The 24,644-nt window shown below is 41.6% G+C and overlaps 2 protein-coding genes and 1 long non-coding RNA gene across 5 annotated transcripts; 1 reads left to right on the forward strand and 2 right to left on the reverse strand.

Annotated features, from left to right (window-relative positions):
• Positions 1-412: 412 nt before the first annotated feature.
• SLC46A1 (solute carrier family 46 member 1) lies at positions 413-5,235 on the reverse strand. The gene is made up of 5 exons (XM_040615832.1): positions 4,996-5,235; positions 4,024-4,876; positions 3,556-3,639; positions 2,364-2,520; positions 413-1,814 (listed from the first exon to the last, which is right to left on the reverse strand). Exons 1-5 carry the CDS (start codon positions 5,227-5,229, stop codon positions 1,739-1,741), a joined length of 1,404 nt encoding a protein of 467 aa, XP_040471766.1. The 5' UTR covers positions 5,230-5,235; the 3' UTR covers positions 413-1,738.
• A 480-nt stretch (positions 5,236-5,715) lies between these two features.
• On the reverse strand, positions 5,716-22,894 carry LOC121098210. 2 transcript variants are annotated; one of them, XR_005831208.1, is made up of 5 exons: positions 22,811-22,894; positions 21,970-22,087; positions 16,394-16,535; positions 6,001-6,157; positions 5,716-5,774 (listed from the first exon to the last, which is right to left on the reverse strand). It is a non-coding gene; the product is annotated as an uncharacterized LOC121098210 (long non-coding RNA). The 2 variants fall into 2 exon arrangements; XR_005831207.1 differs by lacking the exon at positions 5,716-5,774 and having other exon boundaries at positions 5,874-6,157.
• On the forward strand, positions 11,038-21,340 carry SLC13A2 (solute carrier family 13 member 2). 2 transcript variants are annotated; one of them, XM_040615904.1, is made up of 11 exons: positions 11,038-11,166; positions 11,514-11,650; positions 12,737-12,963; positions 13,867-14,047; positions 14,269-14,391; positions 15,255-15,476; positions 15,579-15,670; positions 16,258-16,379; positions 18,409-18,570; positions 19,546-19,683; positions 20,452-21,340. In XM_040615904.1, the coding sequence occupies exons 1-11, from the start codon at positions 11,068-11,070 to the stop codon at positions 20,581-20,583; spliced, it is 1,635 nt and encodes a 544-aa protein (XP_040471838.1). In that variant the 5' UTR covers positions 11,038-11,067; the 3' UTR covers positions 20,584-21,340. The 2 variants fall into 2 exon arrangements, with proteins under 2 accessions (XP_040471838.1, XP_040471844.1); XM_040615910.1 differs by having other exon boundaries at positions 12,737-12,961; positions 13,859-14,047.
• Positions 22,895-24,644: the final 1,750 nt, after the last annotated feature.

The following is a 24,644-nucleotide window of genomic DNA, read 5'->3' on the forward strand; positions in this document are numbered from 1 at the left end:
ACATGGATCAAGTGGCATAACACCAAGTTCTTAAAGCTTCCCTACTTCTTCACCTCCTGCTTCTCCCCTACTTTTATCGCAAATTCCTAATGAAGAGGGAACAAAGCTGAATGCAAGCATTTTACCTTTACTGCATACTGAAGGACAGGTTACAGACCAGGCACTCCTGCAAGCTTTACTCTGGTGTTTGGGAAAAGCAAGCTTTGGCTGCTTGCAAATGCCAAACCCGCATTTTTCCTGACTCGGGACTCTCACACGCTCATTTTCCACCAGGCAGATAACTTCCCGCTGCTGCTTTACTGCAATCTTCAATAAAGGAAGAAGCATGAAAATAATGGAGAGAAGCACAGAATGAGGCAAGGGAAAATTACATCAACAGCTGTACAAGAAAAGCTATCTTTTAACCAACCACAAAAGAGAATGGAGGGTTTATTCATTCTGAAAGTAACATGTCTGCTAAACAATTTCACAGTAAAGACATTATTGCATGCATCTGAACAGTATGTGCAACACAGTGTACACAGACTGCTGGTTTATGACAGTTTGAAGAAAATAGGATTGAGGCAATACAGTTAATGCTTTGAAAAGAACAATTATGAGTACCAGGAACATGGGGTTTGCTTGCTGGCATAAACACAGCCTGAGAAGGGCAGCAGAACTGAGGTCACTGACACAAATTTATGCCCCATAAAACAAAAAAATTTACCTCCTAAGACACTGGTCCTGTTCCCCACAGCAACTCATCGCAACAGCACTGTGTATCGATGGGGAAGGACTGCTTCTGGCTCTGCCATATGCAGAGCAGTGTTTAGGGCACACTTATGAAAGCTGGGGTGGGGCCTCAAATTTGTAGTGTAAGGGTCTTCAGTTAGGGGGGCCCAATTTTGTCAATTTTAGCCTTAACTTCATCAGTTTCGGTCAGTGTCAATTAAGGCACCTACTTGCACAGTAGTATTCTCAGGTGAACTATTACTTCTCAAAAAGACCTTTGAAATCCTGGCTGAGCCGCAGACAGACAGGCAGGACATGCCACTGGCACTCCTAACTACAAGCACTTCATGCATTAGATTCTCTCCCTAAGCCAACTCCAACTTGCGAAGCTAAACTTAGTTTAGTCAGTAAGGAGAGCAGTAGCACTCCTGTGGTACACCAACCATCAGAAGGATTTCTGCGGGAGCCTAGTCTGGCACATGACATTTGTGTGACTTTTATTGCCAACATGCTGATTTGGAGCCCAGACCTTACTTCTCAGCAGCGTGCTGTTGGGTACCTCTGCTTCAGTCTCACTCTGCAGGCTTTGCTCTGGGCCTCACCACACCAACAGCTCATCTACTGCACACTGTAGTACTCACAGGGGAAGATGTTTGGCAATTAAACCAGAATTCAGTCCTCTCTCACCACTAAAAGCATGCCACAGAACCTTCCCCCCTCACCAACCCCCAAACCACTAAACAGCCTTGCAAATGGCCAATAATAGCTTTTACTCTTGATTGCCTTTTGGGTCTCTTGTGTTTTCTCTGACAAATGAGCCAACACAATGGTGAGAAGGCATTCATATCTGCAAATCAAGTTCCTACTGGTAGTTAGAGCCACAATTTCCAACTATTTGGCATTTAAGAATTAGTAAGGACAAGCAGGGTGTCCATCCCACGGTAATCTGTCCTTCAACGGAAGAATAAAGTGCAGTCTTCAGATGGACACGGCTGAGCTGGCCAATTCCTTGTTGCTAAGTTGCTGCTCAGCCATCTGCAGGGGACAGGGAAGCATCTGAGAAGTGACTGTAGTCATGGTTTGAGTCCCAGATTTCTATCCACCTAAGAAAGAAAGAACAGTCAGCCTAAGAAGGCACACTAGGATATCGCTGAATGAAGTGAGTTTTAAAAGTTTCAAAGGAACAGAACAAAATGACCCTGCCAGGAGCTGTCGCACTTCTGCTGCAAATCCCAACACATTCCCCCTCCCAGGACTTATGAGGGGATTTGTTTTCTATCACGACACAGCTTTTGCTCTAGTTATTAAAGAAATGACAGGAAGAGAGACTGCTAAGAGAGCTGCATCTCTTCCATAAAGAAGGACTTTCAAATTCAGCTCCAGATTTTGCATTCCACTCTGAGGTTGAAGTGAGACCCTGAAGCACTCTGAATATCAGCAGCTACGTTACTTGGGCTGCAGGTTTATCTCTATGATTCAGATGCCAGAAGAACTGGATTTGCACCTCTGCTTACTGGGGCACTACACACCCTCTCACAAGTGTAACTGAAAATATGCCTTAAAAAACTGTGAGCCTAAGTAGAGTAAATAGTATTTTTCATGTTACACTTCCCAGGTCCTATGGCAAAGTTTAGAGATTTGAAGTAAATTACCCAAGAATAGCTGCCGGAATAAGGAGGATTACAGCCCCGAAGAGAAATGGGAATCCCCTCATGAAGTGCAAGCTGGCAGGGTAGAGAGAGTTGAACACTCCTGTAGCCACAAGTGAACACAGCCCTTCCACACAGGCAACAGAAGCAAAGAGAGCACCTGGAAAAGATATGAGAGGTTAACGGTGAGACAGCCCTGCCTGCAAACATCTTTTAATGTGTCACCTTCGGTGGGATTCTGTGACTCTTCCCATCAGAAACCTGGTGTCTGATTATCAGTGTGGTAAGCAGAGCTGGGAGCAGAAATCAGGCACACCGTGCCAGCTTGGAAGGCCAAACTCGTCAACCCCAGCTCCTCTGTAGCTGGGACCACTTCACTGACCTCCAGAACATGTATCACCAAAGCTGACCAGGGATATTCTATATCAGCTGGATTGTAAATGCTTTAGACAGGGCCACATAGATCTCTTTACAGCCAAGCACATCTTATCATTTGTTAAACATTAAGTACAGCAGAAAACTGCACTTTATAGATTTTAGCATCATAAATCTGGTGTCAAGTATGTGCCACCTTCATTCTTATATGAGAAACACAAACTGTGCAAAGTCACCTTTTGATCTCTCACATCTTGTTTCCCTCCTCTCCCCTGTGTGCCTGCAGAAGCATTCCTATGCAGCATTTAGCAGCAAGTGCAAGCTTTCCAGACAAATTACTGGAAGAAAGGCAAATATGCTCCTCCTACAGGTTATCCAAGATCTTTCAGCATGGTCAATGATATAACCCTCTAACAACACTGGGTTTCTTCCCACTGTTACTGATCTACAGGAAAAAAAAAAGTTATGATCAGGGAAATTACTATCTTCTGCTTGTTATATAATTAATTTTAACTCTTACTCCTTGTAAAAGATTTGGAAACGAACAGGTGGATGAATGAACTATTCCTGACCTTGAATGTAATACTTTTCATTTTGCTTTTCTTCTCTTGTCCTCACCTTGAAAACGTAGCTAGTCTAAATCAACAAAGACAATTATTCTGAAAAAATAAAATGTTACCCTGGGCCTAAGGGTAAATGCAGGGGCACAGGAGCCCAAATGAGCCAGGCAAATCCTAACCTCCCAAAGCAGTTTGGTTTCAATGTACCAAGAAGACAAGTGTTTCAGGGCCTTGCTTAAGCATACTGCCTAACTCCTTACCCTGTTCCGTCTCACTGACCAGCTTGGAGAGCTTGGCTCTGATGACTGGAGTGGCTGCCATTGAAAGAAACAGAATCCCATAACCTGTGAGCAAAATAAAGCACATTAGGGAAAGCTCAGCTGAGGAATCAAGTCTCCAAAGACAATCCCAGAAATCTGCAGCTCCAGGCAGTTTCTCCCTGCTATATTTAGTCTCGATTCACCCTCCTGCATCTCATAATGCACTTCAGTCTGTGTCTGCAGTGTAATACAGCTTCTGGGAAACCTGATATTCTAGGAACTGTATGGCTACACTTTCAGCTTCAGCATTTGGCCAACTTTACAGTTAGCAAGCCACTGTTTTATTGGTACACGGGTTGAAATGGAGGCAGAACTTCCTCCATGTGCTTGAACTCCCAGAAGTACACTGGCCTCCCACATTTACTGGCTAAGAGACTGAGATACAGGGATTTAAGAATTCAACATCACCTGTAAACATCAGTGATGTTGTAGTAGCAAGAGAAATCACAACCAGTCCAGAAATGTTGGAGATCAATCCTATCTCTGCCACCCAGGTGTCTTCAAGGCAGAGCTGCAGCAGCCACAGCCCTCCCAGGCTGCTCAGGTAAGTCAGGTAACTGGTGGCTGAGCCATACCCAATGAGGTCTGCAGCCCAGCAGAGAGGGGAGCCAAGCTCGTACAAAACAAAGAGGTCCTTGGTTCCAAAATGTACTGTGACAAGAAGAAAGAAAGCCAGGGAGTAAAGAGCGAGCTTCCGCTTGGAGCTCAGGTGTTCCGGGGCTGTGTACAGCCTGTAGACAGCCTTGTAATGCTGGAGCGTGAACAGCTTGGCTGGTTTCTGCTGCTTCACTGATTCCTGAAGACAGAAAGCAGCGTAGAGAGTGGCAGCAAGACTGACAGCAAGCACGAGCCAAAAGGGGTTGATGTACCCCTGAGCCTTGCGCCACTGGCCGCCACCAATGCTGGCCAGCATGCCCGCGATGCCGAGGCATGCCTCGAGGATGGCGATGCGAAATGTACGTGTGCGTTTGTCGCTGGTGTCAGCCACGTAGGCAAAGCAGCTGGCCAGGATCAGGTTGTAGTCTCCCATGAGGCCACTCAAAACACGTCCAAGGAGAAAATAGGCAACATGCAGCTGCAGGTACATGACGAGCAGATAGATGGCTGCTTGCATGGCCATACCCGCTGCCGGCAGGATGAGAGCCGGACGGCGGCCTATGCTGTCACTCCATGGTCCAAAGAGAGTCACGGAGAAGAGACCAACGAAGAAGCCTCCCAGGTTGATGTAGAGGTTCCAGTGGGAGACCAGCGCTTCCACCTCCTGCAAGAGAAACAGGTTCCTGAGGCGCTGGGCCAGCAGCACGCAGCACCACGCCGGAGCTGCCGGGGAGGTGCCAGCACCCGTGTCCCATCCCGACCCATCCCGTCCCACTCTCCCACCTGCCGCAGGGGCTCGGTGGCCGCGCTGCCGTTCCCGCAGCCGGCGGGGCTCGTGGCGTTGGGGCCGCTGTAGCCGTGCTCGGCCCCCAGCCTGTCCCAGAGGTACTGGGTGGCGAGCGGGCCCTGCAGCCCGAGGGCCAGGGTGGCCAGGAAGAGGAGCGGCTCGGCGGCGGGCAGCGGCGGGCAGCGGCGGGCGGGCGGCGGGGCGGCGGCGGCGGACGGCGGGGCGGCCATGGCGGCGGACGGGCGGCACGGCACGGCGGGGCACGGCGGGGCACGGCACGGCACGGCACGGCACGGCACGGCACGGCACGGCGCGGCACGCACAGGACGGGCTGCCCCGGCTCCGCCCCGAGCAACCGGGGGGGGCTGCGGCGGCGGGGGCGCTTCCTGCTGCCACGGGGGAAGGGACCACGTTAGGTACCGGTGAGACCGGGCGGCAACGCGTGCTCCGGCAGCGTTTCAGCCCCGCCTGTGGTATTTATTGATGGCTGAAGAAGTTTAAACCTAAAACCTGGTGGTTTTTTATTATTTTTTTTTCCTATCTCCAAACAAAAGGAAATTTGCAATCGACGTTTTCAATGCACTAAGATCTGAGAAATGTTCTAGCAACGTGTGCTCACAGCTATTCCTTCCCGTTAGAAAATACTCCTTTTTTTCTAAAGGACAAGATAACTTAGAAACTGTAACACGCAAGAGGTTTTGGCTGTGCTGGCAGGTTTCCCATTAGGTTTGGTCTGCCTGGAAGAGCAGCTCCATAAGCAAAGACCAAGCTGTTCCTTAAATTCCAAGAACACAATTCAGAGTATTAGATTAACCCATTTATATAAACTGGAGTAGTTCCACATCCGTGTAAATAGCATCCCTCCTTTGACACCACTGAGGGAGCGTTAACAGGCTACAAGTGAAGCTCTAATAAACCCCCCTGAAGACACAAACCACACATTTTGCAGTAACACACCTACAGAGCTCCTTTATAGCGTCTTTGAAAGGAACAGTACTTACCTAGCACTGGAAACCACTGCTGTGGATGTGCTGCTTCTAAAGAACAGGCAGGGTTTGTTAGCTGAGGCCCTTCTGCGTTGTTGGGCCGCAGCTGGAGGCCAGCCTTCACGTTCCAGCTATGTGAAAATGCAGTGTCCTCCTAGATTTTCCTTGCAACCTTAGGACATAAGAGTAGAAAGTAGAAAAATTACTTTGCCATTGGCTGATTTTGTCACTGTGTCTTTTCAGACACTAATTCAACATTAAGTGGATGCAAAAATGTCAGGGAATATAATCCATTTAAAAGCTCTTTCTCATTGTTTTTGTACCAAAGGTGAAATGCTAAAGCTCAGGATCGGCAGCTCTGTAACATGAGGCTGTTTCTTGTGAGCAATATGCCTAAGTCAAGCTTGCAAGGAAGCTGTGAGTGGCAACAAACGCCACTTTTTCAGTCATAAGGGTGTTATTGAAAGCAAGCAAGTCACAGCACAAAAGGGATGGGAGAGAGAAATAGTAGAAGCTATTTGTGCAGCTGGCATCATATGACCTAATGTCTCTGCTTCCTCTGTTTCTCTGTCTCTGCTTGAGTAAGCTCTAAACAGCGCTAAGACAATTTATACCAGTAAAATGGAAATGTTATCATCATTATCTGAAGCATGCGGTTACATGATCTATCAAATAAAGACATCAAAGTGACGTTAACAAGTCGCTCCCTTTGGAATTAAAAAGTTGAGTTCCGTTCCTGCTCAGTATTTACAGAACCAAGTAATTCACTGCTTAGATTTTGGAAGTTTCTTGCAACTGGCACAAGAATTGCTGGGAATTTCCCAGTAGCACTTCCCCCTGCAAGCTACCAAACCCGTGCCTATAAACCTGCAAGATCAGAGAGGTGAAAAAAATAGCCCAGTGTCTGCAAAGTGATGCCCTGTAGCCAAGTCTTTCCCAATCCACTGAGATATATAACAGGCTAGGTCAGAAAGAGTACTAGCTTCCCTCTTTGGCCCTAAGACTTTCTTATGTATATTTATGTGTGTATATATATATTCTTCTATATACATATTGGGCTGCCATGTGGGAGGAACTGGGTTCTGACCAGACCTTAACATTTCCCCTGCTGCCCTTTGAGTAGAAGAAAATAGAATTGTCATGAGGGTCATCCTTGGACTGCACGAAAATGGGTGCCCCTGCTCCCAGGTGGGAAGGACCGTAAGTCCTTAAGTCCCTTCTTGCGTGGGGACTTGATGTGGCATCTGGTGACAGGGGCTCTGCTCTAGTGGATTTTGCTACTCAAAGAATTTCTCAGCGAATACGCCGATGTTTATATAACATTTTGTATAGATGTTTCTAATCTCTGTATTTGAGTATTACAGGTGCAGATGTGTTTTCCAGTACTCTACATATTTTTAAAACTAATTTCAACCTATTATGGGAGGAGCAGATTCTCTTTTTTATAGGAGGAATAACAGTACCTATTCAAAGAAGGCATTATTAAAGACCAAAACTAATATTCTTTAAAAATGTGTAGGTCAATTCCAGGATGCTTTTAATAAAACTACTTGGTCCACAAAGAGTTAATTCTCTCCCAGATTTATCAGGTATAGGGACGATTGTCTTAAGAAAGTTCCTGGTCTGACACTCTTGCTGTCCCCTCCCTTCTTTGTTCTCTTCCTTCTTTCTCTGATTACAGTTCCAAAAACAACACCCAACCTCCTGAGGTCAATGGTTAATATTCCCGAGTGTTTATATAGTCTCCAGCAGTAGAGTTCAGGCCTTTCAGCACTGGGCTAGCTCCAGCACCATGGCTGGCTTCTTGCAGATGACCCTGGCCTTCAGGAAATATCTGATCATAGTGTTTGTACCCCTTTTGTTTCTTCCTCTGCCTCTGGCTGTTCCTACCAAGGTAAGAATTTTTTAAAATTTATTTGAGAGCCAAGTCTCTCCTTAGAGTTGTTCTTTTTAAGTGACAGTGCTGAAGAGAACGTACAGATTCTTTCTCAGAGGCACCTCCTTCATTTATTGCTTGAAGATTTTTTATTTTTTTTTCTGAGCAGACCCCTTTGACTACTGATAGGGGGGGAATATAAAAGCAATGGGACATAGATGGATGGACAGGTACATCTGTGACTGCATATGCTAGAAGACTGCTCAGTGATGTGCAATTTTGTAACTTTTGTTTTGCATCTAACTGATTTAGCAAAGGATTTTCTATGCTGAAGCTCATACGTGTGAACCTAAATTACAATCTAAAGCTCAATTTTAATCCCTCTTCTGTTTTTCAAAAAATATTCAGTCCACATTTTCTTCTACTTCTTTCCATGTTGTCATTGCCAGATAGAAGAGGCATTTTTCTTGGTCAGATGGACAAAGCATTCTGATACATAAGGATGAAATAATATGTATTTCACTCTCTTTTAGCATATTTCTGTAAGAATCTTTCCAAACCATGTATAAAATTTAAAATGTCAAGCATTGGAAGACACCTTGCTTAGGATTCCTTCAGGAAAAATTAACTACAAAAACCTGTAGTAGTGGGGCAGGTATTTCTGAGGCATTGATCATTTAACTACAGCACTGTGAGCAGGCAGACTGCCAGCGTTCTGCCCCTTCTTCGCTCTTGCTTATTTCTTGCACTCCCAGTCTCTTCATGCAGACAGATCGAATCTGGTCTTCAGGTCTCTTATTACAGTCCCAGCATCATTAAATAGCTAGTCTCAATCTACTCCTCCTGTCACTGCTCTTTGGATGTCAACTCCTAGCCCTTTCCTCTGGTTTCTGCCTGCCTGCTTGTCTCCTGATCCCTGCTGACTCCCAGTTTCTAGTCTCCTTCGATAAACTTCATTCTTCATTCCACTAGCACTTACCTGCCTTTTTATGCAACTTGTTCCAAAGCTTTTTCTTCCTCACAGCTCTTTTTCTGAGTGTTATCAGAGACTTTGGAGCTATGACCAGAGGACTGCAAGCAAGAACGAGTAGCGCTAGCCTGAGGTGAAATGTGGTAACTGATCAGCTGTGTCCTCCTATTCCCTTGCTATGCAAATAAATAGCTTAAACTATCACTTAAAAGCTTACTAAGAAGAAAACCAGAAAAAGTACTTTTTTGCTAGTTAACTTTCCGTAGGCAAAAGAGTTACTGAAGTTAAGAGATCTGGATCAGAAAAGTTCTAAGCAGCCAGAGAGATGCGGGTGGGTGGGTTTGTTTTGTTTTGTTTTTCCTCCTGAGGCCACGAGTTCAAACTTACTTGCTCAAGTCATTGTCACCATGCAATAAGTATTGCCTGTGGAATGGATTCATCAGTCTCAGTTCAGTTCCTCTTTGAAAATGACTCTCTGGTTTCTATGTAGTCAGCTACAACAGAAAACTTTAAAATGTCCTGGACATTTCCCTTTGCTATCTCTAAGAAGATTTTTTTGTGTTAGAATTGTGCATCGTGGTACTGCTAAGCAGGAAAAGCTGGTACCTTAGCATGCAGAGTTGTAAGCAGACAATTTACAGGATGGAATTTCACATTTTTCTCTTCTGCTGAGCTATTAACCTGTCCCATAATGACATAGCACTGGGCACTAAACTATTACAAATGAACACAAACAATGCTAAAGATTTTAATGACAGAGGAATGTCCTTACAGGACAACTGACTTTGTGGAAAGCCTCATTCCAGCTTTTACTGAGAGCCTGTTCACAGCAGGCTGGAAGAGACTAGCACTGTGCCTATGATACATGTTCCAAAGTCCTACTACGGTCTCTCAAAAGGCATCTCTTAACAAAAATGGGAGAAAAAGGATCATCAAAATGGAAAACAGCTTTCAGTGTTTGATGGGATGCATAGTCAAGGTTCTTGCTGCTCTCATTCAGAAATAAGGCTCAGAAAAGCATCTTTTCATTTCTTAATGAATCTCTTCCAGCTTTACTTCTCCAACCCTGCTGCTCTGGCAATTTAACACGCAGATTGCTATCTTCTCTCCTCCAGACTACTCACAGCTGCTTCATCCTTTCCCTTCACCGACGCTGTAACTTCCATGCCATGTTCAGAAGACCTGAGCATGTTCTAAAGCATCACAAGTTTGATCCCGCCAGCCGTTCTTCCAGCTCCTTGGATTAATCCTCTGTAATCTGGCCATTATAATTTCCACCTCTTCATGGTTTCCTCAGTAAGGATCATCACTACATTTTCTTCATACTGTCCAGTATATTTTAGCAGACATCCTTGATTCAAGACCACACAAACACTTTTTCCTTCCTTTGAATTTGCTGACACCCATTGTTGTTCAAGTTTCAAAACAAGGAAGGCACTGTAGCCTGCAATGTTACTTTTCCTGTCTTTCTTCATCAGCCCAGCCATATGAAAATGCATTGTGACAATTTATTTTTAACCTCTTTAGTGTATAGGGACTGAATTAAATGTTTTTATATAAATTTGGAGTGGTTGTCCAACAGAACTAAAGCAATGTTTTCTCAGAAAAAGAGTAACATACTTTCTTCAAAGAAACAAGACAAAGTCAGTGGAAGCTGATCTGTGACCAGTTTGTCAGTGAGCCTTTTAAAGTCTGTACTACGTTTAAAATCCAATTAAAAATAGATGGAAGTATTTACAGTATAAGGAATCCAGGCTGTTGAAATTTGTTGGGGTTCACTTGGGCCAAGTCCAGAAATGTGAAGAAAAAGATGGAGAAACCTTGACTGGATCAGTAACTATTTCTGCAACTCAAAGACAGAAATACATAAAAAGAAATTACCACCATCAGCAAAATCAAGAAGTCTGTGCAGGGACTGCCAATCCCTTATCATGAAGGGTTCAAAGTAATCAATTTGTTTCTTTTCCTAAGTGTCTTTTTTTCCCCATGGGGGGCCCCCATCTTTGCCTCACAGGTCTGGCAAGGTTTTGGAACAGTTTGTCATTTGATCTGCATAGGTAGCAAGATAGACGGGAGAGAAAGATAGAAAATAACCTTGTCTCTAATCCCTTTATCAGGCAATGAATATAATTATGGGCTGTTGCCTTCTCAAAGCCTAAGTGAGATGTACCGTCTGTTCTGACTACACGTACTCTTCTTCTGTCAGGAGGCCCAATGCGGTTATGTTATCATAGTGATGGCACTGTTTTGGTGCACGGAAGCCTTGCCGTTGGCTGTCACAGCTCTCTTTCCTGTCCTGCTGTTTCCACTAATGAATATCATGGATTCAACAACAGTAAGAGATCTTATTCTATACATGTTTGCCTATGTATTTATTGGTCAGCTTCTCTCAGTCTGGGATTATTATTTTCGTGGTGATTTCCAGAGTGTAATGCAAAGAAGAGAGAATTGCCGTATTGTTACACGGGGAATTGGCTGTCCTTCTCCCCGTGGAACAGAAATTGCATGAGCCTAGAGTGAGCTCTGGGGGGAGCAGCTAATCTGAAATCCAAGCAAATTCACTGTTTAGATGCAATCCATAGTTACTGCGTGCTAATGTCTTTGGAACAAGATCCTCCCTCAGAAAATGCCTTCTCCCTTGGCTTCTTGTCGTTATTTTCTCTCCCTTGTTCCATGTTACAGGTCTGCCGGGAGTACCTGAAGGACACCAATATGCTTTTTATTGGGGGACTGCTGATGGCCATTGCTATTGAGAACTGGCACCTACACAAGCGCGTTGCTCTGAGAGTCTTGCTTATCACTGGTGTCAGACCAGCCCTGTGAGTAACAGTTGTAAAAATGCTGGGGGAAAAAGGACTTTATGGCATTAGTTCCTATCTCTGAGTTGCCTGTAGTCTCCTATATGAATCTGCAAATCATAGCCTACAAATGCTTCTCTACAGTCCAAGTGAGTTAGCGCCTGAGCAAACCTTGCAAATGGGGATCCTTTGATGTGTTACAGACCTGGTGCATCTTTTTTGAATTCCAAATGGCTTTAGGTGGAGAAATAACAACAAGCAAGTCGACGCTGAAAAGGCAAGGGTGCTGCTAGGCTTGGCCAAAAGCACAGCTTTAAACGATCAGGAAAGACTACAGCCAAAATGCAGAAAACTTATACACTTTACTAACTGTTACACTGATTGAAAGAGAAGAGAAAATATGGGGATGTTTGTTTTGAAAACAACAAATATTTACCAGACTAGAACTTTAAGCTATACAGAGGCTACATGGCCCTATTTAATCTGTCTCAGATCATAAGAAGAGGGAATACTGAAGGAAATTACAAAGCAATAGAATAAAAATGCATACAAGATAAATCCCTTTTGATCTAATATATAATCTACATCTCATCTAAAGAATCATTTTGAGACAAATAACAGAGTAATACTGAAACAAGGATTAGAATTTTATATGAGTAAGAAGAGAATCTTAAATAATAGAGGTGGATAAAACTACAAAAAGAAAGAGATCATCCTCCTTATGGCTTAAATTGATTGCCATTTGAGATCAAATTCAGCTTATAATTCCTCTTTGAAATATATTATAATACAGTAACATGTTATTAGGATGATATGTCTTCCTCAGAAGCAGGATACTGACTAGATAAACTGTTTTCTCCAAGATACCAGCTTCCATTTTCCTAGTTGTAAGAATGTAGAAGCACAACTGGCTGAAATTGCAAAAAATAAAAAATTGCTTTAAATCTCACTGTGTCATTTACAAAGCAAACTAGCTAAGAGGATGTGCCAGGTGTGAATTGTGGAAGCATTTTCCAAACCCAGCATTTGTAACCAAAACTTTGTACCTAAAAAAAGGTATTGCAGCACTGAGATCTGAACTGACTTTTCAAATCCTTTTCATCTCAGACTTCTCATGGGCTTCATGGCTGTGACCGCCTTCTTGTCGATGTGGATCAGCAATACAGCCACCACTGCCATGATGGTCCCAATAGCACAAGCAGTGTTGGAACAGTTGCACAAGTCAGAAACGGAGTCTAGCACAGCTGGCCAAGCATCTGAAAACATCAATAAAGCCTTTGAACTGCAGGAAGAGCCAACTAAACCAGATAGCTCCAAAGAAGCAGAGGAAAAAGGTGAGTGGGTTATGGGTATTTTTCTCTTTGGGGTAATGAAAGATGACCTGATGCCTTCTTCACTGTAATTATAGTCGCAAGTAAAGTCTAAAAGAAGAATGTACCTAAAGCATCCTGACTGTATCAAAGAACATTTATGAGGCTCTTCCATGAACCAGACAAAAGCACAATAAGATCTACTGACTTGGCTGAAGTTAGAAATATATTGAAAATATGAAGAGAAGGTAACTAATCAATGAAACAACAAAATGTACAAATTCTCCCCTAGCTGAAGCCTTGTATTGGGCTTGATATTTCCCTATATATTTATGTTAGTTCAATTATTATCTACTGTGTAACTTATCAGATAATAGGGAGTTCCAGAGGGAAAATTCCTGGCCTGTTTCATGCCAGAAGGTCAGGGATTAAAATGATCTTTCTAATCCAAAGATATACAATCATGCAACAATCTCCCTTTACCAGCTGTCTTGCCCTCTTCCCATCTTTGAGACAACTCAAATGTTTCTGAGTGTAAATCTTAGTGCCGGCAGTCAGGTGCTGATACGGAAAGAGTTCCTTTCAGTTCACCTCCTTTGACACTGCTGTACCTCCCCGAATTCTTGCCTCTCTCCCTACTGTGTGCAGTTCAGACATTGCCCTAGTTCACTGAGAAGTGTCAGCAGTATGTTCAGACTTTATCACACATTTCAACTTCTCTTGTTCCGAAAAACTGCTCTGTATCAAGACAACCAGTGAAAATGGACAGAGGATCAAATAATTAACAATGTCAGCCTTAAAATGAGGATATTTGGCTCCTTCAGCTTTGAGTCCATTGTGTCCTAGCCTTGAAATACTGAATTACACAGGCACATCTTCTATCCAAGCTATCTTCTTTAACTCTTTTGTTCCTGTCTTGGGACCTAGGGAATAGTCATGTCCTGACAGTCGAGGAAGACAGAAAGAGAAATGAAAGTCTGCTAGAGGAGAAACACAAGAAATTCTGCAAGGGAATGTCTCTCTGTATTTGCTACTCAGCCAGTATTGGAGGGATTGCAACTCTGACCGGGACAACACCAAACCTGGTACTGCAAGGACAAGTTGATGAGTAAGTCTGGTTGAATTTGGGATTACATAGCTCCTAAAACTGCATCATTCTGCTACAGCTGACTTCCAGCCAACACAGAGAAGGAAAACTATCAATTTGGTAACTTTGTCAGTAACTTCTCTTCCTTACTGGGCCTCACTACCTCCACTTTTCTGAATCATTAATTAAATACAGAAGAGAGTGCAGAATTTTGGATGCTAATAGCCATCTGCATTTTACAGGCTCTTTCCTAACAACGGCAACATCATCAACTTTGCTTCTTGGTTCTCCTTTGCCTTCCCCACCATGATCGTGTTACTGGTTTTGACGTGGATTTGGCTGCAGATACTGTACTTGGGCTTTAAGTAAGTAGCCTTTACGCACTGTAGTACAGCTGACAGGCCTGTTGTCAAGTACTCATTACATGTTGTAACACAAGTGATACTTATATATATGAGCCTATGCTTGAGAGTCAGACAGCAAGTGGCAAAGTCCTCACCTATGACAGAGACTATCAGAACTTAGCATACTAAGTGCCTGTTAAAATACTGCAACATTTTCTCCAAGGAACCTGACCAAACCCATCCAAATATACTCTGTAGATGAAAATAGGAAACTAAACTTCATATAACCCGTTCTGCAGTATTGCTTTCATGTCCTGAAAGATTGTTGTGCTTCAAACCAGGAAATTGATTTCTACATACAGCTGGTAAATACCTTTGCAATGAGAGTTGCTACAGACCTAGAGGATTAGTATTGTGCCAGTTCCCAATGCTAATCACCCCATACAACCGGCTTGCATTACCTACCTGTTTAATACTTAGCCTATCACTTTTGTATTATCCCTAACCTCCTTTCTTTTAAATGGACAGAGCACTGTAGTACCTGAAATGGTACATACATTCATCTTCAAATTCCTTTTTCAAAATTCTCCTTTTCTATCTTTTTAAAAAGCTTCGCAACTGTTTACTCCCTGGTGATCATATAGCCTTGTTAATCACACTGACATTGTCATTATTTCCCCATATGTTCAGGTAGCACACCTGTTTATATTTACATCATGAGCTTTCAGGGGCAGGAAGCTCCATTCTCAATAACATATATAATTTCTATATGCATATGTAAATACATATATCTAAAAGACAATATGACTAGTATAAAATTTAGATTCTTAACTCTGAGGACATCTGGCAGATTTATCTGATGCTTCTTGTCCATTTTCTTCTAGTTTTCCAAAGAATTTTGGTTGTGCTGCAAATGCCTCTGCAAAGGCTAAAGAGCAACGGGCCTATGAAATTATCAAAGAAGAGACCAAGAAATTGGGCTCAATGAAATTTGCTGAGATAGTCGTTTTGATCCTCTTCGTACTACTGGTAGTGCTCTGGTTTACCAGAGACCCTGGTTTCATACCAGGTTGGGCAACAGTTCTTTTCAACAAAAATGATACAAGGTATCACCACCTCTCCTCCTCACTTTGAATAAAGATGAAGTAGGCTAGATTTCATAAAAATGAAAACAGTGCTAGACTGAATGTCTGACTGATCTATTGCAGCTATGTCACTGATGCTACAGTTGCCATCTTCATTTCAATTTTGTTGTTCATCATTCCTTCCAACATTTCTAAAAATGACAAACAACAAACAGGTAAGTTTGCTGAAGGCATCAAAAATCAACTGTCAGAATAAGTACATGGGAAGGTTTACATTTTAGATTTACAAAGGAAATTTCAAACATTAAACAAGATTTCAAACTGCTTTTTCTGCATAGCTACATCTGTATGCTTTAGGCTAGGCAATGCACATATCCCATTAAAGTTCTCTGTTTCTTGTAATTTAACTAAGTAGGAAAGTCTTATCTCAGCAGTGTTCCAGACACTAGTATGCACACAGGTAAAAGCTTCTGAAGCTGGAGTCTTCAGGAGAGAATACATGACGTAACAGAAACACATACAGTTCTGCAGATACGTTGCCATACTTTTAACTCACTCTGACCTGTATTCTACTATAGCTCTTGGAGCAACTACAGATCATTCATTAGTATTTTTGCAAGTCAAGTTTTAAAATCTTTGTTGATGAGGCTCTCATCATTTGCTTTAGGAGATAATTCCACAGTCTACTTGATCTTGCTGACAGAAGTGTTTCCTGATGTTCAGACTAAACTCACCTCCCACAAAGAGGTCCTCTTTTCTTTGGAGAATGTAACATGGCTTACAAAATCTTTCTGGATTTCAGGCAGCAAGTCAAAGATCCAAGCACCTCCAGCTCTCTTGGACTGGAATGCAGTTCACCAGAAAATGCCATGGAACATAGTGTTTCTGCTGGGAGGTGGCTTTGCCTTAGCCAAAGGCAGTGAGGTAACACTGCTTACCTGGTATTTGTGTCTTCCTGGGTGTTTTCCATCTCGCTTTTCACGCATGCTCTCCCCGAACGCAAGGGGGCACGCTGGTAGCACCAAACTTGCATTTATTCAGCTAGTGGCAGTAGGACAGACTTCACCATCCTTAGGAGTCCTGCGATTAGAACAAATCTTTATTGTTGTTTTATGCAACTGGGATGGTGCTACCAATCAAGGCAGCATGATTAACTGTGTTTTCTAGAAAAGTGGATTATTAAGAAACTACCCCGGCACATTAAAGGTTCTATTAAATAAAACTTAATTGATGCAGCACGCGTGAGGAGAGAATGCGCCCAGGATGGGTCTACAAACTATTTCAAACAAACTACTTCAAACAAACTACTTATGGAAATATGATTTAAATTAAACTTCTGGAAGAAAAATGTAGAGCTAGCTAGAGAACCTTCAGGAGCAGATAAAAATTTCCAGCTACAGAGCCCAGTGCTACAAATTATTTTTCCGTAATGACCTAGGTGATGGAACAGACAATACGTTTGTTAAATCTAGAGACAATAAATAAATTGGGAAAGGCTTCAAGTGCCTGGAAATACTAGTTTAGAATTCAAACATCACAATGACCTGTACAAGTGTTTCTAGAAAAGAAGGATGCAACTCAGTATGGGGAATATGAAGAAATAACCAAGTATCACAAGTGCAAGATGTGGAAGTGACTGGATAAGTTTTAAGCTGCTCATATACCTTATTCTAATCAATATTTTCATGTTTCTACTGAGAAAAAAGTAAACAAATGAAAACTATAGATAGGACCATCATACATAAGACATAAAATATAAACCTTCCACTCAGGACTGGTAAGTCCTCAGGTACAGTAATGTATTCAGTTGTGTATATGTGGGCTGGATGTGGGGATAGATGTGGGGATATATGAATAGTTTAGAGGAAGGGAGTAAGAATGATCAGATCTCTGGGAAACATGTCTGGAAAAGGAAAGACTCAAGAAATTACATTAATTTATTCTCAAATAAGTAATAAAATACATAAAAGCTGCTGCAGAAAGGAAGATAGTGTATTTTTTTATTTCTGATGGTACTAAAGGGCTTAAATTGCAGCAAAGGAGATTTAGGTTAAGCAGAAAGAAAATGTTCAACTGTAAAGATAGTTAAGTGAAAAAATTACCTGGGGAGATTCTGGAAACTTCATTGCTGGAGATTTTTAACAGCAAGTTTGAAAAACATCTATCAGTAATAATTTAGGTAGAGCTGATCCAGCCCTAGGACAAGGAATCAGACTAGTCCTTTCAGGACAGATTCCAACCCCCCTGTGAGATAGCACTTTTCAGTGTCAGAAAAGTCAGGTTGACTTTACCAAGACATGAAGCAGGGCGGACATAAAGAAGAATGGTGGTTGCAAAACCAGTAAGAAAGCTAGGTTGTAATGCATGAAGCAGCAAGACAGGCACAATTAGGATATGTTCTCTTGAGAAGAACAGCTGAGTAATAATGATGGCTGAACTACAGCCCAGAATGGTAGGGAAGATGCTGGTATTTTCTGGTGACTGAGAAAAATGAAAGGTATGAGAAGCTTCAGATAGTTGATCGAGATCTCAGACAACGTGATGAAGTTCCATTAAACCGATAGAATATCTGCAAAGATGTATGAAGGTATTTTAGACAGTGAGTTCAAAGATCTTTGTTTAGGTTAAGAAAAAATAAATCCCTGAATATTCATCATGTACAACTAATGGCCTAAACAGAGAAATAATTAATTGCTATCAATAACATACTGTAAATGTAGTATCATCTTCATTCAAATTCTTTGGAAGGGAAAGCATGTTTATTTTTATTTAACCTACCAAATGATCATGTCAATCATCATTGCCCTCTTGCATGTTTTTCTACAGAAAAGTTTGAGAACTTTCATAAGAAGGAAAGGTAGAATTAGTATGAGATGTGGCTTGTCAGGCCAATGTGACAGGGCTACTTCTTCTCCAGCCTACTATCTCAACAGACCTCTTTCTTCTGTTACAGGTATCTGGTCTGTCTTCATGGTTAGGTAGCAAACTGACACCTCTGCAGCAAATCCCTCATCCAGCTATTGTCCTCCTCTTGTGTCTCCTTATTGCCACTTTCACTGAGTGCACCAGCAATGTGGCCACCACTACCCTCTTCCTCCCTATTCTGGCTTCACTGGTAAGTTCCAGCATTTCAAAATGATCTTAGAAGAGCTTTCAACTCTTCTCCAAGCATGTGTCTGCTCAATTATAAAAACTAACTGACTGACATAGCCAAACACTGGTTCATGTATCTGATCAGGAATACAAGACTTAATAAAATATACATATATGTATGTGCATGCATGTATATTCACACACACTGTGCTTAGTTCAACCTTTCTAAAATCATTGCTGGTGAAAAGTAAAGGTATTACATTCATTGGCGTATTAGACTTTGCCTTCTGGCCTAAACAACCTCATGAAGTCACTGCCAGCTGTACTTGTTTTTTCCTATTTGTTCTGCATACAGACAGCAATAGCAGCAGCATTTGCTTCCCTGAAACATTCCATTACTGTATTTCACTCCGACCACTAGCCTTCCAGAAGTCTCTGAAGGTGATAGCATTAGTCAAGCTCTATGACCTAATTCAGACTTTTTTGCATTTCCACAGAAGATTCCTGTTGCTGGGGTAGACATAGTTCTGCAGCATGAAAAGCTGGTTCCAGACAGAAACTGGAATAAGTTCTACCAAAATATTTTTGCGTAGGCCACAGACTCCGGCTAACCCGTAAACTGATCCACTCACCTTCAGAGCTTGGGCTACCCTGTTTCCTCTGATCATTTATTTTTTGTTTTAACCATTTTGAAGCCACTCTACCTTTTTTTCCTGGTTGTGGATTTGAATCAACCATTATTACTAATTTATACTGCAACAGTGATCAGATTCCACAATCAGAAACACAAAGCACTGACCACAAAATCAAGTCTTGCATTTGCTGCATAAAGACATTGGCTAGAAGTTTCTGAAACAGAACCAAAATATGAGTGGCTGCAGTGTCTGTGAAAGATTAAGTCTTCTGACTTGGACAAATATAATCAGTCTTCTGCCAAAAGGTTTCTATGCTTTTTTGTATATCAAAACCACCATCTTTGCTCTTCTTTCTTGGATAGGCTGAAGCAATCTGCCTCAATCCACTCTATGTCATGCTGCCCTGTACACTTTCTGCATCGTTGGCATTCATGCTCCCAGTGGCCACTCCACCCAATGCCATTGTCTTCTCATATGGACAGCTCAAGGTTATAGATATGGTGAGCAAAAGTGCATTCTTTTCAGAATTTCCATCACTATTTTTGATCTTTCCTTTTTCTAATATTGGCTCTTCTTGAAAGAGTGTTAAAAACTCACTGTACTCAGCTGATGTCAAATGGAAAGAAGAACATACATGTGTGAATTAATAAAGGGTGACACTGACTCTTTATACTCAGAGCCTTATAAAGATGCTATTGAGCTTTTAAAGAACAACCAAAGCCTCTTGAAGATGTTCCAATAATATCTTGCTGTCAATGAGAAATGGCAATGACTAACTGTTTGAAAAGCCCAAATGTAGATCATAGGGATGTCAAAGAGTCCCATCATCTAGACAGTCCTTCTGCAGGGACTAGGGGAAAGCCCAGCACATCTCACTGGGCTGCCCTGATGCCCTTTGTTGCTGTCTTAGGGAAAGATGGACAAGGACGCCACGTCTCTTGATAACTGCTCTTAACTTATAATTGACTCAAGAAGAAATCCAAAGTAACATTAGAGACAGATGCCAGGTCAGATGAGAAAGTCCTACATAAGTGGATTGAAAGGATTTCAGGACTTCTAGTTTAAGAGTTTTACCCAATGGAAACTCATTTTCCCCTAATACAAATTATATTTGTGAAGAAAACCAGCTTAAATGTAATTTGATGAAGGTCTGATGGAGTTGTGAAAAAAGGCCAAAGAGAAAATCTAACCATACAAACAATCCTAATCAGCAAGGGAGGAAAAAAGTGCTCAGTTCAACTAATAACACTTCTCTTTTATAATTCTAGGCCAAAGCTGGGTTTGTGCTCAACATTCTAGGAGTTCTGACGATAACTCTAGCCATCAACACCTGGGGTTCATCTTTGTTCCAACTGCAAAATTTCCCATCTTGGGCAAATAGGACAGGTACATGCCCGTAAAATGGAGAGGCCAGGGAACCAAGAGCTGCTTCTGTCAGAACTGCAATGAGAGCAAGACTATCACCTACACAAGTTTTGCCAAGGCAGTAGTTAAGAGACAGGCCTGTTCTGTGGAAAAGGACAAGCCATCCACAAGCAAAATTGTTCAGTTGATAACAGCAATAAAATTGCCTAACAGTGCTGTTCAGCGGGCAATTCTGTTACCCCAGCAGTAAGATGAGGTAATCTTGGGCTTTTCAACTGTTCCAAGTATCTTTAGATTTTCTGTCTCTGCAGGGGTATTTTCCCCAAGTGCTTTTCAGGCTCTGCCTGTAAAGACTGCAATCTGCAATGAGAAGGAGAGATGTGCGTGTATAAAAGGAAGGACGGAGACTCTACATTCCTGATTTCATGCATATGTCTGTGTATTATCACAACTAATATGACTATTCACCTGTATACGAATATACAGACCTCTGTGTATATGTTCAAAATGTACATGATTGTTATATACTCTATGGGCATTCCCAGCAAGGCATGTGTTGTATGATTACAGACAAATCACATACTGTAAGCTTGTTATATTACTTTGAAATGTATTTATTTGCAGTCTACTTGTTATGAATGTAAAAGAGCATTTTTTCCTAGAACATCTGTCCCATTGTTATTTATGTAAGATTACAGCCTGCAAGGTCATGATACGAATATCAATATTCTCTTGAGAAGGGGAGAATCCCTGTGTCCTAGAATGTTTATGATTGAATTAAAGATTTTTTTTTATGTACCTCTGTGTTAAGGAGATTTTTCCTAATATGTATCACTGTTTCTACTTCTGTCTTCCATGTATGAACTACTTGCTTGTGTGCTTACTTAAAATAGCTTCAAATAACCAGAGAAGTTAGCATAACTGATTTTCTCTTATCATTAAAGTAGTAATTACTTTATTATTAAGAGTCCAATTTTCTTGAAATCTGAAAACCAAGATCTTCCTTTGCAAAAGCCCCCAATACTCTTAAATATTGAATCCCTATTCTGCTGTAACTGACTTTTAGTATGACCAAATGACCAAACCCTAATGACCAAACTGACAAAGATACCAGACTATCCAAAGACACTGGGCCAAATCAAGCACTTAGCACCATAAATGAGGTTGGGTTCAGACACATCAGTTATACAATACATGCCCCTAAACTTTGCGCTAAATGTTTTGTTCTGTTGTTGCCTGCCTAAGTTTTGCACGAAGTCCATTGCATTTTGGAAATCCCACTTGAACCCTACCGAGTGATCTTCACTCTCAAGTATTATGCATGCTCTTAAAAATCTTTCTTCTTTCTCTATCCTAATTATTAGGAGACAAGGACAAAGCACAGTGTACATTTGATTTATAAAATGTTAGAATTCACTGACCTGCAGTATTTTCTTTCCAGTTCCAACTGTCAAAACAATTCTGGTATCTGCTGATCACTGGTTCCCTTTGCACTGATAGCTTCATTGGCCTGACAAGCACAGTTGCGCTGGAAAATCACTGTCTCAGAAAGAACAGTCTGGTATTAACCCTTCAGTGCCTTTCAAAGAAAGTATTTTGATTTGATGTGTGATAGGGATCCAATAGAATATCCACAGCACAAGGGCGGGCATTTGTTCTCTTTTGCTAATGATCTCCTAGGTAATTGATTTCAATCACATAATGACTTGCTCAGGTCACTGCTAAACCTCTCACCCTCTTTTCCTTTGCATTTACCTCTATCAAATAACATCCAAATCTGTCTAAATATTTTCATTCTCCTGCTCACCATGTGTCCAAGTACTTAAAAATTACAAATTCAAGCAGATGATTTGCTGCAAGCCTCTCCCTTCTTTGCTCTTTGTCTACAGCATCAGGGCAGTGTGCATAGCTTTTGTTTGCTTTTTGTTTTCTTTGAAATACTTGCACATAGTTTACATGTCCTTCTAAATTACTGCTTACCTAAGCAGGAAATACTGAATTCTTAGAACATTTCCCATCAGCCTCTCCTTCCAGCCCTTTAAAACTGTGTTATGATTCTTTGAAGTCTTTTCTATTAGTCTACATTATTCAGAGGCTGTGGTGTGCATAAGTACATGCAGGAGCACAGGTGCAATCTTTATGGCAATCTCAAGAAGAAAGAGGGAGACATCAAGTAGCACAGAGTGTCATGGGGCCGGTGCAATAATGCTGGGTGTTCCATGTTCATTAGCATGTATGAGTACATAAAGGTTAGAGACTTACCAGAAAATGGCTGCAGCGAAAGTTACTCAGAAGGTATACAAATGCCCAGCTTCCAGAAGAACACAGGTGAAAAGCTGTAGTCTGTAGACAGAGAAGAGAAGCTAACAATAATACCAGGACATAAAGAGAACGGAAAATTTCATTAATAGTTTCCACCTTGAAGTGGTGGTAGTAGCAAGTATGCACTGGGCAGTTTATTGCCTTGGGTGTGTCTGAGCGCAGGACTAGTTGAGGTACAGCTAAATATAGTGTGCTTGTGCAAAACCCAGTAACACTATTAAAAATGTTCATAATTTTCTAAGCAAAGCAGGTAGAAAGTGTTTCTAAGCCCCATTATTACACAGATCACCTTTGAAGGGTGGTTCCCCATTATGTTTCCAGATATTGCCCTCAAGGAGTGGCTCTATTTCCCATTGTGTGATCAAATTTCACAATCTTCTGTGAAACTGCCAGCTCAGCACCTGTTGTAGTTAGGTATGATTTCCAATGCAGCTCTTCATTTCAGAGTTGACACTAAGTTTGTTTTATGTACGAGCTGTAAGTGATAAATTTGTTAATGAGAAGGGGATGTCTGCCTTCTTGCCTGCCTTGTCTAAAAAGCAAGTGCTCTACAAAACCACAAAATACAGGTTTCCCACAGTATATGCCAGTGAGTAAGTGGGTGACTCGCAGTCACCTCCTCCATTTTCCCTGGAGTTATGGTGCTGTCTTGCCTTGCCTTGCCCAGACACACGCACACACACACGAGCACACACACAAGTTTTACAGGCACATACGTGTATACCTAAAAGAATATGAAGGACTTATCCTGGTAAACATATACATTTCTACAACACTTGACCACACCAGAAAACCAGATGAATTTTAAGCAGGCTAATAGAACAATGAAAATAGCTTACATTTGAGAAAGGCACTTGCTTCATCATAAACAACTTGACTGAAATTTGTAAAGTGGCATGTAAGTGATGCAAGGGTCACTTCATCAGGCACTGAAATCATAAACAGACTTAACAGAACAGATGACAATTTTAAAGCCACAATAGCATGAAGCCAGCATGTCTTTCTAATCCTCAGGTTGGTTTGGAGAAACCAAGAATTTGCTCCCAGTCACTTAAAAGGTATTAAAATGAACATTAAGGAAGCCTTCTTGTGTAGCACTGAAACCTTGAAATATACCTAGATATCACAATTTAATTTGTAAGCTTTCATTAAAAAAAACCAAAACCTACTTTGAAGAAAGCCTTGTCATATAATGGACATAAAATAATTCTCAAAAAGATGAAAAAATATTTTCAGAAAACAAAATACAAACCAAAAGAAACATGAAGGTCCTGTGTTTTATCCAATAGTCATTGACATGTACGTAAACATGGACTTTTCTCCACAAGCTATAAGAGCAGGTCCACTCTCATCCTTGGAGGTAAATCCTCCCTCAGATAACTACGGCATGTTGGCAGTAGCATGTGCCTGAGTGCAAAACTCCAGCTCTCTCCATTCAGCGTATTTGTTCTAGGAATACAACTCTTTGCTCTCAGTTAGCATGTTGGGTTTAGTGTTTGCAAAGGCAGAAACAGTTTAAAATTTCTGCAATGATGAATAAATAAATAAATAACAGAAATCAGAAGTACAAAGACTTAGGAAATACGTAACTTTAAGTCATCAAGGAATTTCACAACCCTCAATTTTTTTCAACATGGAACCAATAAAACTATTTACAACTTGATTCACTGAACTTTATGATTTGAGTTAGTAATGACCAAGGTGCCAAAGTCTGGAAATGAAGTGGTTTGAATGTACTAATCACCTGGTGTCCAAAATAACAACTGTTTAATAG

The sequence above is a fragment of the Falco naumanni genome, chromosome 1 (genome assembly GCF_017639655.2).
Source record: "Falco naumanni isolate bFalNau1 chromosome 1, bFalNau1.pat, whole genome shotgun sequence".
In the NCBI taxonomy this organism is placed as follows: domain Eukaryota; kingdom Metazoa; phylum Chordata; class Aves; order Falconiformes; family Falconidae; genus Falco; species Falco naumanni.

Bases quoted from the DNA above. Each gene is read 5' to 3' on its own strand.
- SLC13A2 (XM_040615910.1), top strand. From the start codon at position 11,068: ATGGCACTGTTTTGGTGCACGGAAGCCTTGCCGTTGGCTGTCACAGCT. The intron at 11,167-11,513 runs GTAAGAGATCTT...TCCATGTTACAG, and splicing joins ATATCATGGATTCAACAACA to GTCTGCCGGGAGTACCTGAA. The intron at 14,048-14,268 runs GTAAGTCTGGTT...TGCATTTTACAG, and splicing joins CTGCAAGGACAAGTTGATGA to GCTCTTTCCTAACAACGGCA.
- SLC46A1 (XM_040615832.1), bottom strand. From the start codon at position 5,229: ATGGCCGCCCCGCCGTCCGCCGCCGCCGCCCCGCCGCCCGCCCGCCGC. The intron at 4,877-4,995 runs GTGGGAGAGTGG...TTTCTCTTGCAG, and splicing joins CCACCGAGCCCCTGCGGCAG to GAGGTGGAAGCGCTGGTCTC. The intron at 3,640-4,023 runs GTGATGTTGAAT...TTTTGCTCACAG, and splicing joins AACATCACTGATGTTTACAG to GTTATGGGATTCTGTTTCTT.